This window comes from Prinia subflava, chromosome 3 (assembly GCF_021018805.1).
Source record: "Prinia subflava isolate CZ2003 ecotype Zambia chromosome 3, Cam_Psub_1.2, whole genome shotgun sequence".
NCBI lineage: Eukaryota > Metazoa > Chordata > Aves > Passeriformes > Cisticolidae > Prinia > Prinia subflava.
In genome coordinates, this window is record NC_086249.1 from 37,233,842 (window position 1) to 37,246,328 (window position 12,487).

Below are 12,487 nucleotides of genomic sequence, written 5' to 3' on the forward strand. Positions count from 1 at the left end.
TCTTTTTCTCTTCACAGGAAAGATGATAAAGATTATGCTTTAAAACAGATAGAAGGTACTGGAATTTCCATGTCTGCATGCAGAGAAATAGCAGTAAGTAACAGTTCTTTTTACTAGCAGACAAACTTACTAAAAGTATTAATTTGCATGCATGCTGGGTTTTGTCTGCTCAATCGTGTGGATGCTGTATTTTTATCATGGGGATATAAAGTAAGTACAAATGTCATGGAAAGATTTTATGTACCTGTTATGTTTGCTGTCTAAAATTGACAGTATTTTTAAGTTGCAATTTACTATCTGCCTCAGGGCAGATTATATTTAAATGCAGCAGTTTAAAAACATAATTTGCATCAATGACTTAAATTACACATTTTTTTCTGACTTTTACTATTGTGATTCAATACTGTGATTCAATTGTGATTTTCCTAAAGAAATTATTTCTTATGGCTTACAATGATTAAAACATTTAAACTTCTATTTAAGTGAAGATTTCAAACTAAGCAAAGACCATTGTTGCTTTGAAGGCTGTAATACATGTAATACATACAATAGCCATGAATGCTATTCAAATATTTTCTTTAGTTTTTTATGTTTATATTTGTATATTTCATGTTGTTAAAAACTGGTGAATAATGTAGTCTGATTATAGTTTGTGAGAAGCTTGTGAAGAAACAGTGCAAAAACTGGTATTATGAAGCTTACTTGTTGTACATTCTTATGTCTTACTGCTGCTTGGGTTCATTGTTCTTTAAATGTTTCAAATGAAATTGCTTACTAAAAGGAAATGCACATAATTTAAGGGTGTGTGTGGGAAGGGAATAGCTTATTTAAAGTCCATATTCCTCAGGAGTGTAAAACTTCACCCTAAATTTCATTTTCATTGACTGAAGTGAGTACTAGGCTTTCCCACTTAGTCAAATTCAAGTTGGTTTAATGATATCAAAAACATTAGTCCTTGAACTGAGGTGAAAAAGAAGCACAAAGAATATTCTTTAGGAGGTGCTCTTTTTGTCTTATGAAGTCTGAGCCCTCTGCTGTTGTAGACATCCACTCTGAACTAAAGGAGCAGAAAACAGGGTCTTAAATTTTGTTACTTTCAAGCACTAGGGTACAAGTTTTCCAAATACTGTGATGTGGGCTGAATGCTTTTAGGCAATGTCAACTACTCTTTCAGAGGGATTTGGGATAAGTTGTTATCTTTCTGCAGTGATTTACCTGAAAAGATGTGAAGAGTTTGTTCTGCTTGAACTTGGCAGGAGAAGCCTGGCTGGTGTTGGGGAGGTGTCTCTGCTCTGTGTATGACCCTGACTCAATGTCTCTGCATTGTGGGAATCATTAACTTGGCTGACAGGCAGGAAGGATTTGGCCTCATTGCTCTTGGACATCAAGGTCCCCCGGTATTGATGGAAAAGGAGGAAGCAGCAGGGGTGCTTTCTCCATGCTCTGAGCTGCTGCAGCGTGTGCCTTTGGAGAACAGCAGTACAACTACGGGCCCATGTGGGACAGGGTGGTGAGGGAAGAAGGGAACACAGCACAAATACCAAAGATGCCAGGAGAGCAGATACTGAGAGTGAAGAGGGGCGTGGAGCCCAAAAGCAGGCCTAGGGATACAAAGAGAAACCTGAAGCAGTATTTCTTGAGCTATAGTTGACTTCGCTTCTGGTTGTTTCCAGGCTTGTGACTTCTAATACTGTGGTTGAATTTTCCTCCAGTTGAATTAATAATTCACCATGGACTTCTGGGTTTGAATTTGTTTCTTGCCATTCTTTTGATGTTGCTGTTTGAAGTGAACAGGAGAATTATTTTCCCTGAGAATGGTGTTGTTTATTTTAATTCTAAATAGATTTAAATATATTTTTTCTACCCTTCTATCAATTAATAATGCAAAAGGAGCAAAATGAACCTCCTGTGGAAATGAATCAAATTGATGATAATAGTCATACTGTTTATGTTGATCATGTGAGTATATATAACATATGTGAAAGTGCTACTGAGCTAACCAGCAGTGTTGTAGCCTGTTGTCTGTACATATAACCAATAAAATTATTTGTTTTACGTAAAAAGTCAAGGCTGCATGCCAGACTTTGTTACAGTATTCTGGACTACCCAAATTAATGCATTTGAAGAGTGTGGTGGTGTTAAGAGGAATGAAGATGATTTGGTTTGTATATGAGCCACATCCATTTAATTTTCTCTGGAGAGCTGAGGCTTGTATACTGTACTCTGTGACAATCTGGGAAGAATGTAGTTTGATACAAATCCCAGTGAAACTCTTGTTTTTACAGTTCTGCCATGGCTTTTGTCTTATGATGACAAACTTCCGTTTTGGCGTATTGAGTAACTTTTATATTTGAAAATGCCCATAACTTAGTCCTTTAAGACATCTGTTTGATGCAGACACCTGAGTTGGAGAACAGTGTAAGAAAAAAAGTAACTATTGAAATTCATCAGTTACAGGGAGAGGTTTTAACTAGGTTAGAGACCTGATTTCAGATGGATGAATCAGTTATGGGATGAGCTCAATGTAGAACTCAGTTTAAATAAGTGATTCGTCTGGGGTTTTTTTCCATGCTAACAGTGAAAGCAGTCTCCCACAAGAAAGACCAATCACAGAAATCACTTAGATGAGTGCATGTCTTCCTCATGTCAGAGGGCATGTGGTGGTTTCTTGGCAGTCTTTCCATGTAGTGAAAGGTGACAAAGTACTGAGGAAGATATATTTGATTTGCCTCTTTCTGGCACGTTTAGTGATTCTCAAATGCTTTAGTTTTAATATTAACATGGTATGTAAAATATCAGTTGTGACTGAGTACTTTACCAAGCTACATTAGTGATCTGAAGACAGTATTCTTGAGAGATTTTGTGTAAAGGGAGTGTAGCGCTGTTTTTAGTTCTGTGGCAGTGGGACAAAGATGCTGGCTAAATGTTGTAATTAGAATCCTTAGGAATCATAATGTTTTCTGTGAACAGCAAAATTTGTTTGACATCCAATGTCTGTCTCATCTGTAAGGTTCTTCACCTATCTCCTTACTTGGAGAGAACATTTAGCAACACCTCTTTTAATACTTCAAATGTGTTTGGAATTAAAAGACACTAATAAATATTGACTTACATGTGACATCACGTAAGACTCGCTTATTTCAGAATCTGCGGAAGGTAAAAAGAAATACTGGGATTTTTCCTCTTGACATTTTGTGTTGTCAGGCTTCTTTTTTGCGCATTTAGGACTTTAAAAAAATCAAAAGAATAAAAGATACAACTTTGTGAAATTGTTGCTTTGTCTGAAGAACTGGAGCTTCAAAAACGTGTTGTCAGCTTCATAATAAATTCTTAGAGTGAGCAGCATTATAATTTTTTGTTATAATGCCTTTGTAAGCTTTTATTTGAACACTCCTGAAAGCAAAACAGCTTGTACTTTCAGCAGGTATTCTGTTCTTTTTTAGTACTGTAGAATGTCTGACTCATGAGAATATAAAACTAAAATTGTGTTTACACTGAAGCAAACAGACCTTGAATCTGATGCATAGGAGCTAAGCCAGCCTGGGATTTAAGGAGTTGTATAATAAATGTGGGGGTTAGTTTATATAATGAGTTTAAAGTACTTGAGTTGAGCTCCACTGTTTAATAGGAAAATAAGAACAGTGATTGGAAACTTTTTAAGAACTGTTTGTGGCTTAGAATTGCATGACATCTCTGGAGTCATCGTATTCTACTTCTGCTCTTGCAAACAAGCAAAAGGTACTTGAAAAAATTTAGCAAACTACAAGTTAAACTTGTAAGGAAAAGAGAACTCTGAAGGCAGTTTCTGGGTCTCATTCTAGTAATGAGTCTGTGAACATTATTCAGCCTTTAAGCTAAAATGAATCATGACTAATTTGTACCCATTTGTACTTATCATAATATTGTCAGTTAGTGAAAATAGCTCTTCTCTTCTGCTCTCATTTTAAAGAGAGAGACAGAGACCGTTTCTTCTCTGCTTTGTTCTGGCAGGCTATTAGCATTTTGGCTTGGCTTGCTAAGTTTTCTTTGAGCAGTAGGCTCCCTTTCTCTGGGTGTAAGCTTGGGCTTTCTTTGCCCTGTTGCAGTTGGAATTAATCTTCCCTGAATGGGCCAGAATTATGCACAGTGTTTCAGGTAATGTCTTATTGCTGCCTGTACTCATCTGTTGTAGCAGTAATTCCACTGGCACCGTACTTGTTACAAGATGAGTAAAATTTGTTGGTCTCCTTCTGGTCTGAAAGTTGCCTTTCTGCATCAACTGCAATCTGCTTTGTGTTACAAGCAAACTTTTGCTTGCCCATTTTTCCATTGCAAGGCCATGGCATGACTGTTAATGTATGATGGGGTTTTTTGGATCCCTTGGTGAAACTGATGTGAACCTTTTGAAGCCTGAGCTGATGATTGGAATTGGAATTGGAATTTATGCCATCAAACTAGCCATGTAATGCAGTAGTGACTTTTGTTTAAATGAGTGTTTGGTTGATCCTGCCAATGGCTTTGTGTGTAGCCAGTTTTCTGACTGGCCTAGGGCTTGGGAGAAGTGCTGCATGGCACTCAAAGGAAGGCAGACAGAGCAAGAAGCTGCTTTTTCTAAAATAGCTGATGTCCTGACACAGGGGAAACTCCTTCTGGGCCAGGTCACCTGGCAAACTGCTCTAACAATTGTGCTCCATTATAGGATTTTGGAATTGTTTAGGTTTGGAAAGACTTGTATCATCAAGTCCAACCATTAACCCAGCACTGCCAAGTTCAGCATTAAACCGTGTCCCTCAGTAACAACACATCTGCATGTCTTTTAAATACCTCCAGGGATGGCAACACAAGCACTTTCCTGGGCCTCCTGTTCCAGTCCTTGGCAAGCATTTTGGTGAAATAATTTTTCTGGTAACTGATCCTGTGCAACATGAATTACAGAAGTAAACATGGTAGTTTTGGAAGGCTGCATTTTGCAGGTTAACATTCCCTGTGAACCACAAAGGTTAGCAAGTGTCAAGAGCAGGGGTGAAATGACATTTGCAGCAGAGCTAGAAATCCTCACTTACGTGAAGAGTGCTGTGTCTGGGCTTGTGAGAAGTGTTGTGGTTGTGGAGATCTTTACGAGAAATGGGGGAATATCACCAGAGAAAGCAGGTCATGTTCATAAAAAATTATGCTGACTTCAGCTCATATTTTATATGAAAGATAATTGTTGTTAGTGCAAGAAAAGATTTGCCTTAGTCATGCTGCAGTTTTCCTGGTTCCCTTACTGCTGCTGTTGACTATTTAATAACATCCTGTTTTCCTTCTCTTTCTCCTTGTTCCTGAAGTAATTTAACAATTTTATGCATCATTGGGATGCTTTGATTTACTGCCCCGTGGCTGTGTGGAATGAGTATTTCTTCATTTCAAGAAGGAGATGGAGGGACATTAGTGTGAGCTCAGGACTTGCACACAGGGATGCTGTTTCCCTTGCTGTATCTTGAACTATATGAAAACAGGGGCAAGACCAGCCAGGGACAAACACGGGCATCTAAAACAGATGTATTGGCATCTTTGTCAATTTGCTGATTTCTATGTCTTTGAAGATCTGTTGGGTCTCCCTTCTGTATAAGGGGATACCCAGACTAACCAATGTAACAGAAACCTTTCTGATTGAGGAAATAGATCTGAATCATCATGTGATATGCAAATGAAAAGGAAGGCAATTTACTGAGAGCAAACACATCATTTTTGTCTGCTTTCCCTTTGTATTCTACAGAACTGAGCTAGGATAGACAGAAGCAGTTAGATAACAAAGTCATTAGGCCAAAAAATAGCCTTTATCATTAGCAGGCATCATACGTCAAAGGACATTTCTTGCAGTCTTCTTACTTTGTCTGAACTGTCTTTGTTTGAACTCTGTCAGCTGCTAGACACAAGTCAAGTCATCTAGTAGGAAAGGCATGTGGTTTATAGGCTAGAAAGACCTGGTTCATGGAGACTGAGATTGCTGAAAATGCTCTTTACAGCCCATGTGATATGTTATCATCTGCATGAGCTCTTTCAGATACTTCATACAGCGTTTGCATTTGTCAATGTGGGTGTTTCAGCCTCTCCAAGACAGTGATTCAGGAATCATCTGTCACCACTGCAGCAATGATTTCCTTATTCTGATGGTTTTGCTGATGTATGTTAGCCATGCTATTCACTGGGTTGCTTGTGGCTGTCTGGCTTTAGCTGAACCCATCAGGTTTTTTAAGCAAACTGAAAGAATGTGCATTTAACAGCTATTCAGCACAAAAGGCAAAGGCAGAAACCAGCAAGAATGATAAACTGAGCACACAGATGCACAAACAGTACCAGGTGCTGTCAGTGACAGTAACAAAGGCTGGAACTCCAAACACAGGGGTGATGGGCTGCAAAAGGAACTTCTCACCTGTGTGCTTGAAGAGTGTCAGCTGGGACTGATAAGAAGGAAAGCAGGTTGCTGCGGAATTTTTAGGAGGATAGTGGGACTTTGGGGTGTGTGAGTAGATTGCTGGGATGTTTAGAGGAAAAGTAAAAGGCAGGAAGAGGAATGATCAAGGTGGAGTGGGAGGATAAAAAGCAAGGAATGCTGTCAATCTCAAAGTCTGCAAAGAATAACTTAGAACAAACAAGGGAGAATTCCATGTTGTTTCACTACACAGACAGGGAATCTTCCTGCTGCATTACTTAAAAATTCCTCATATTTATATTCAGCTTTGGTGATAGGTTTTTCTGTGTTCTCCAAGCTGAATCACATTTCATGTGAAGAGGTAGGATTTTTTTTAGGTAGGTGATAGCTGCTGCCTTGGGAATAAGGAGTAGGAGACACTTAAAATCAGAAAGGACAAAAGAGAACATTACATTATTTTCAGAGCTCTGACTGGTATCTGCATCTTTCATCAAGGAATAATTTGTTGTATCTGGTACAGATGTGTCATTAGGTCACAGGAAATGCAGTATTTTGGTATGGACACGGTTGCTGAACTATCATGTAATTTTCTGGTACAGTTAATTAAAATTGCAGCATAAATTTAATATGTGAATTTATGCTGATTAAAGAAAAATTACTTTGTTGTAGGGACTGGCACAGTGTATTAAACCCTGCAACGTCATTCACCATTGAGAGGCTGGTCTTTGGTGCTGTGCCTGTCTGGCATGCAGTTAATCTTCTCCACATCAGCCTGTATGGTGGAGTTTGTTGGATTTGTGACTAAAGGAGTGTTGATAAACCAGCAGTGCTTTGACTGTTGCTTACAGTGTTCAGGCTTTCTCTGTTTCCCATTCCTGCCCCTCCTCCCTTTGGAGGGTAGCCTTTGCGTGGAGACTGGCTGGGCATCAGTCTTGTGGGAAGTTTTGTGTGATTGCCTTTGCATTGCTACTGTTGTTTTTTGTTGTGGGTGTGGTATTTAACTCCTCTTTTTTTTTCACTTACTAAACTGTCTTACCTCACTCACAAATTTTCTTGCATTTTTGTTCTTCCCTTCATGTCTGACTGGGAGAGGTGAGCAAGTGGCTCTCTGGGGTTTAGCTTCTGGCTGGGGTTAAATTATCACAGGTGGTCCCCACCTGTAACTGATAAAAAAGTGCAAATAAGCATTTCTTAGTTTTTCCCATACTGATCTTATTTTTTAGGAATCACAGGCATTTAAAGAATTCCATTCTGCTTGTGGATTCTGCCTTAAAGTGCCTTGATGTAGTGCTTTTACAAATCTTAGAGTTTTACCATGCTGAAACTCTACAGCCTTCTGCATTGATTTCTATTGCTGCTTTGTCTCCTCTGCACTATCTCCCTGTTTGATCTTATTATACTTGAGGTAAAATCTCTGTGGGCTATAGGTCCTTTTTTCCAAGAAGTGTCACACTGAGGACTGGTCAGTGAGTCATAATGCAAGTCTGTCTCAAATGAAAAAGCAAAGAAGGAAACAAGCACACATAAATATACTTCCATTTTACTATCTCAGTTGCGGCTAAAATTTTAGCACTTATGACAAAGGTACAAATAGAAAGGAATGAATTTTTTGTTTCCTCTGTTATGTAGTGGAAAAATTATATTTTATTGAAAATAGATTGTCTCATTAGTAAATTCTGCATTCAAAGAGTAGTTTAATTTTCCATTGGCATTTTTTTAAAAAAGAAAAAGCCCTAACCATTCCTTTTAATAAAAATGTCATCAGTTTTGGCACACTGAACTGGCAGGAAATTAACTAGTTTTGGGTAGTCACAATTAACCACAGTTTGTTAGATAAAGCTTTTGTTTATTTCTTAGCAAGATTGTAACATGACCAGTAGAGCTCAAATAGCCTGATGCTTGTCTGCATTCAGTTGTTGTGCTGTATCTCATCTATGTTTTCCTTTTGGTGGGGTTCAGACTGTATTTTCTAAAGCAGCTGAGCTGGTTCAATGGCTCATTGCTGCTACTGAAAGAAGTTCCAGGTGTGTCCCTTTGCCAGGGCTGTCTCTGCTGTTAGTACCCTGATTTGTTTTGGCTCAAGAGCTCCGTACCAGGTTACCTTTCACCAGCCTTTGTGCATCCAGAAGAGTTTTCTCTTGAACTGGGCTCTGTTTTATGGGAGGCTTCTAACCACCAGTTAGTGAATGTACTAACTGGTGTAATCTGTGTTGTGGCAAGAAGCTGGACCCTCTTCTGTACAGAGTGGTGACCTTGTAGATGGGCAGAGTCCACCTTACAAACCACATCTTACTTTAGCTCACTGCATTGACAGGCTCTACATCAGCCATCCCTTTCAGTCTCCAGTGACTGCAACCAAAAGGCAGTGTTTTCAGATAATTGGGAGTGAGGAAGAAATGGGGTACCCCAAATGGGACTGTTGAAGCCTATGTGAAAGGGCAGATGCCACAGCTGGCTGTTTGTAGAGTCATCTTGGTCCTGGATAATAATGAGGTTTACACAGAGCTGAGCTTTTAGAAAATGAGTAGGAAGTGAATGCCCTGAGGGGGTTCTGACCTGCTTTCAGCTTTGGTTTGAAACTAATGACTGGTTCTTTCATGGAAAAAATGTGGTTTTCTGTGGCTTGCAGATCTCAACTTTTGTGGTTTGTGTTCTAGGTATCCCAGCTCTGGATGGATGGATATAATTGTTGTGGACTTTTTCTTTTGCAGTTGCTGCGGGAGCTCAAGCATCCAAATGTCATTTCTCTGCAAAAGGTGTTCCTTTCTCATGCTGACAGGAAAGTCTGGCTTCTCTTTGACTACGCTGAGCATGACCTCTGGGTAAGGTGAATTGTTTGTAGGTACCAGACTTAGAGTTTTAGTTGCAGCAAAGGGACAGGGTGAGGGGAGACACATCATTTTGAAACTCAGCATAGCTGCTTACTCCATGTTTGTTGGAAGCATTTTCAGTACTAAAGGAAAAGTAATGGAAAATGTTAAGTAAACACACCATACAGTTAACCTGTGATCTCTTTAAGAAGATAAACTGCAAAAAATCTGCAGAAATCAGCTCTCAGTAGATAGAAGTCTACTTAAATAAATGTAGATATAAACCCCTATTACAGCTAAAGTAGAGTGCAAGAAAATGTATTGATTACACAGGTGAATTTCCTTTGAGAAATGACAAACTTATTTTCTGAATAGGATAGTGCAGTTTTAGTTGCATTGATTGTCATTTGTGAATACATGAAATGAGAGTAGTGACATTGTGTATTTAATTCATACATTTCAGTGGGAAAACTTTTTCTCAGCTCGTCTGCAGAAATTCCATGTATTTGGGATGAAAGCTTTTTATTCCTAATTGCAAGACACAGCTTTAAAATGTAAACCTGTTGGAGGCAAAGTAAATTTCTTTTGATATACATACTGCATTCCTCAACTCAATATTTGTAAGCTTAGTAGCCATTTGGAATACTTAAAAAAATAAAGTAGCATGGTAAAAATGAAAAATACCACAGCCTTAACTTGCCTGAAAATAGGTGTGTGTGCCTCACATTAACGCTGGCATACATTTCGAGTTTTGCTCTCAATGCTACAAATGCTAACCTCAAAAGATGCTAAGATTTGTACCCAAGGGTGCAAAAGAAACAAATTGTAATGAGGTGGAAATTTTTATGAATGTGTACATGTGAGAATGGCACAGTATGAGTCATGAGTTATTTTTTGGTCAGCATGTCACTTAGCACAAACTGAAGTAAAACGAATTTCTTCTGAAAATGGTGTTTCTTATAGTTGGGAATTATTACAGTAGCATTTGCCTAAAAGCTAGTGTGTCAGTTTTCTTTCTGCTAAGCTAAATGAAAGGTATTTTCTTACAGTTAAATTTCTCAGAAGTTCTGATCCTAGATATGGAGGTTTTGTTACCAAAATAAAGTTAGAGGCAAAAAAGTTAGCAAACATCTGAAATGTTGAGACATTCTTAAGGCTGATAAACAGAAAAAACAACATCTTGAGGAATTGGAATACAGTAGTTTTGTTTTGTTTTTATTTTAATATGATGGAAAAAAATTTTTTTTTTCACTACTTCCCTCATATTTATGATGTGCTAAGCTACAGAGGTCTAGAAATGTTTGAGGGTTTTGATGTTTCTAAATGTGCTACAAGGCTCATAGGGGTATTATTACTATGACCTGTCCTTGTTTGTATTTATACATTTCTGCATTGCTTCATACTTTAACCTAAATCACCACAGAAATCTTTCAGTGTTAGTGAGACACTGGTTTGGATGTAAGTAACTTAGGAATGACCTGTAATTCTGACCTTTATGCTTATGTGCATGTGCCTGTATGAACTCCAGAATTCCCCAGCTGCACCAGCTCCTGGTTGTTCAGTGTGTCTGGATGTGAGACTTGGTTGCAGTGACTGGGCTGGCTCTGTGCCCCAGAGAGCCGGCTGTGGATCAAGTGCTCCAGCATTGTGTGTATTTAGCACAGCAGGTTTTAAGTAGAGCTGGGAAAGGGCCAGATTACACAGAGTGTATTAGAGCAGGAGCAAAAGAAGTCTAGGACAACCATCTGTTTTTCTGCCTGTCTCTGAAGATTCACTACTCTCTGTCCACTGTATGAAAATAACATTTGTTTTGGAGTTGGTGGAAGTGAGAAGTGAGAGGAGGTGAAACGTTTGGCTCAGGCTGAGGGGTGCTTATGCATGTGGTGTTTGGCTGACAGCGCAGGGACTGTCACCTTTTCATCAATGCTTCATTGCTCTGTGCGTCTCCATTTTTACCATTGTCAGGGCAGACGTGTGCCTGTTCCTCCCAGGAAAGCTAGGCTTGCTGCCTGAAGCAATGGAGGGAGGGCAGGCTCTTTGGAGCTGGGCTGCGGCAGGAGAGGAGAGACAGTTTCCCAAAGGATGTTAGATTGTTGGGTTAGCTAATTGGCACCTGCAATATGAGGGCTCATGAACGTAGGAAGAACACATGATAAACGTTTGGTGCCAGGTTTTGGTAGACAAGATCTGGGCTGTTTTGATGATCACACAAGTGCGAGCCATTACAGAAAAAAAGTGTGAATCTGTTAAGGAGTTTGTTCTAGAAATTGCCTCTGTGTTTGAAGGAGGCAAACATGGAAATGGTTACCATGACTATGGCACACCTTGCTGTTGAACTTAGTGACACCTACCTGGGATTCAAGTGCTAAGACAACACATCCTTTTGGGCTCCTCCATGGTGCCAGACAACATTGCTTGTGTCTAAACTTAGAATTGCTAAAGGTTCTTTTTCTGTGTCTGACTTGGTGGCTGACTTTTAGATGGGCAGATTTGTAGACTTGCTCTGTCAACAGCTTCTGTTTTGAGAGTACTGTGCTATAAGGGTATAGCAAATAAAGAAGGAATCAATCTGGGCTTCTGATTTATATGTATAAAATTCCTGATACAGTAAGCAAAAATTTCTGCTTGGCATTAGGTCTTGAATGTTATAGTCATTATTACTGTAGGAGAAAACGTAGAAGTAAAATAATGTAGGAGATAATATGCTTGTAATTCTGTGATTTTATGTACATTATATCAGCCTATCTTAACAAAAAACTCCCCAGACAAAAATGACTCTAAGACATGAAAGATCAATGATCTGCAAGGAAATGTGCTTTGATGGTCATACTAGTTTTGTATTCCTCATACTCTGCAGGGCTTAGCTGCCTGCAGGGGTTAAACCATAGCAAAAACCAATTTAATTTTTGAGAGATTGCTTTGAGACAGTGATCACTTTACCTAGTACAGTATTAATTTTTTAGTATTTAAGGCACATGCTTCTGGTTTGGAAAACAAATCATGAAAGGTTGAAAAAACCCTAAGAAGTCTGTGTAAGGAGTTGATGGTAATCTTTTTGTGTAAACATTGCACTTCTTTTATTTTGATTTCTTTTTTCCCATTTGCAGCATATAATCAAGTTTCACAGGGCTTCTAAAGCAAACAAGAAACCAGTTCAGTTACCTCGGGGAATGGTGAAGTCGCTGTTATATCAGATCCTAGATGGTATTCACTACCTGCATGCTAACTGGGTGTTACACAGGGATTTGGTAAGTGCATCTGCAATGGGTTTTAGCACTGGGAT

General features: G+C 38.9%; 1 protein-coding gene across 3 annotated transcripts in view; it reads left to right on the forward strand.

Annotated features, from left to right (window-relative positions):
• Nucleotides 1–12,487, forward strand: part of CDK8 (cyclin dependent kinase 8) — a 71,012-nt gene that overhangs the window by 23,399 nt on the left and 35,126 nt on the right. For 2 of the 3 annotated variants that reach the window (XM_063394708.1, XM_063394709.1), the window contains exons 2-4: nucleotides 18–93; nucleotides 9,106–9,216; nucleotides 12,312–12,452. In XM_063394708.1, the coding sequence (XP_063250778.1) occupies nucleotides 18–93; nucleotides 9,106–9,216; nucleotides 12,312–12,452 (328 nt within the window). Of the gene's footprint in view, nucleotides 1–17; nucleotides 94–9,105; nucleotides 9,217–12,311; nucleotides 12,453–12,487 lie in introns of those variants that run through there. The other variant, XM_063394710.1, reaches the window with a different exon arrangement.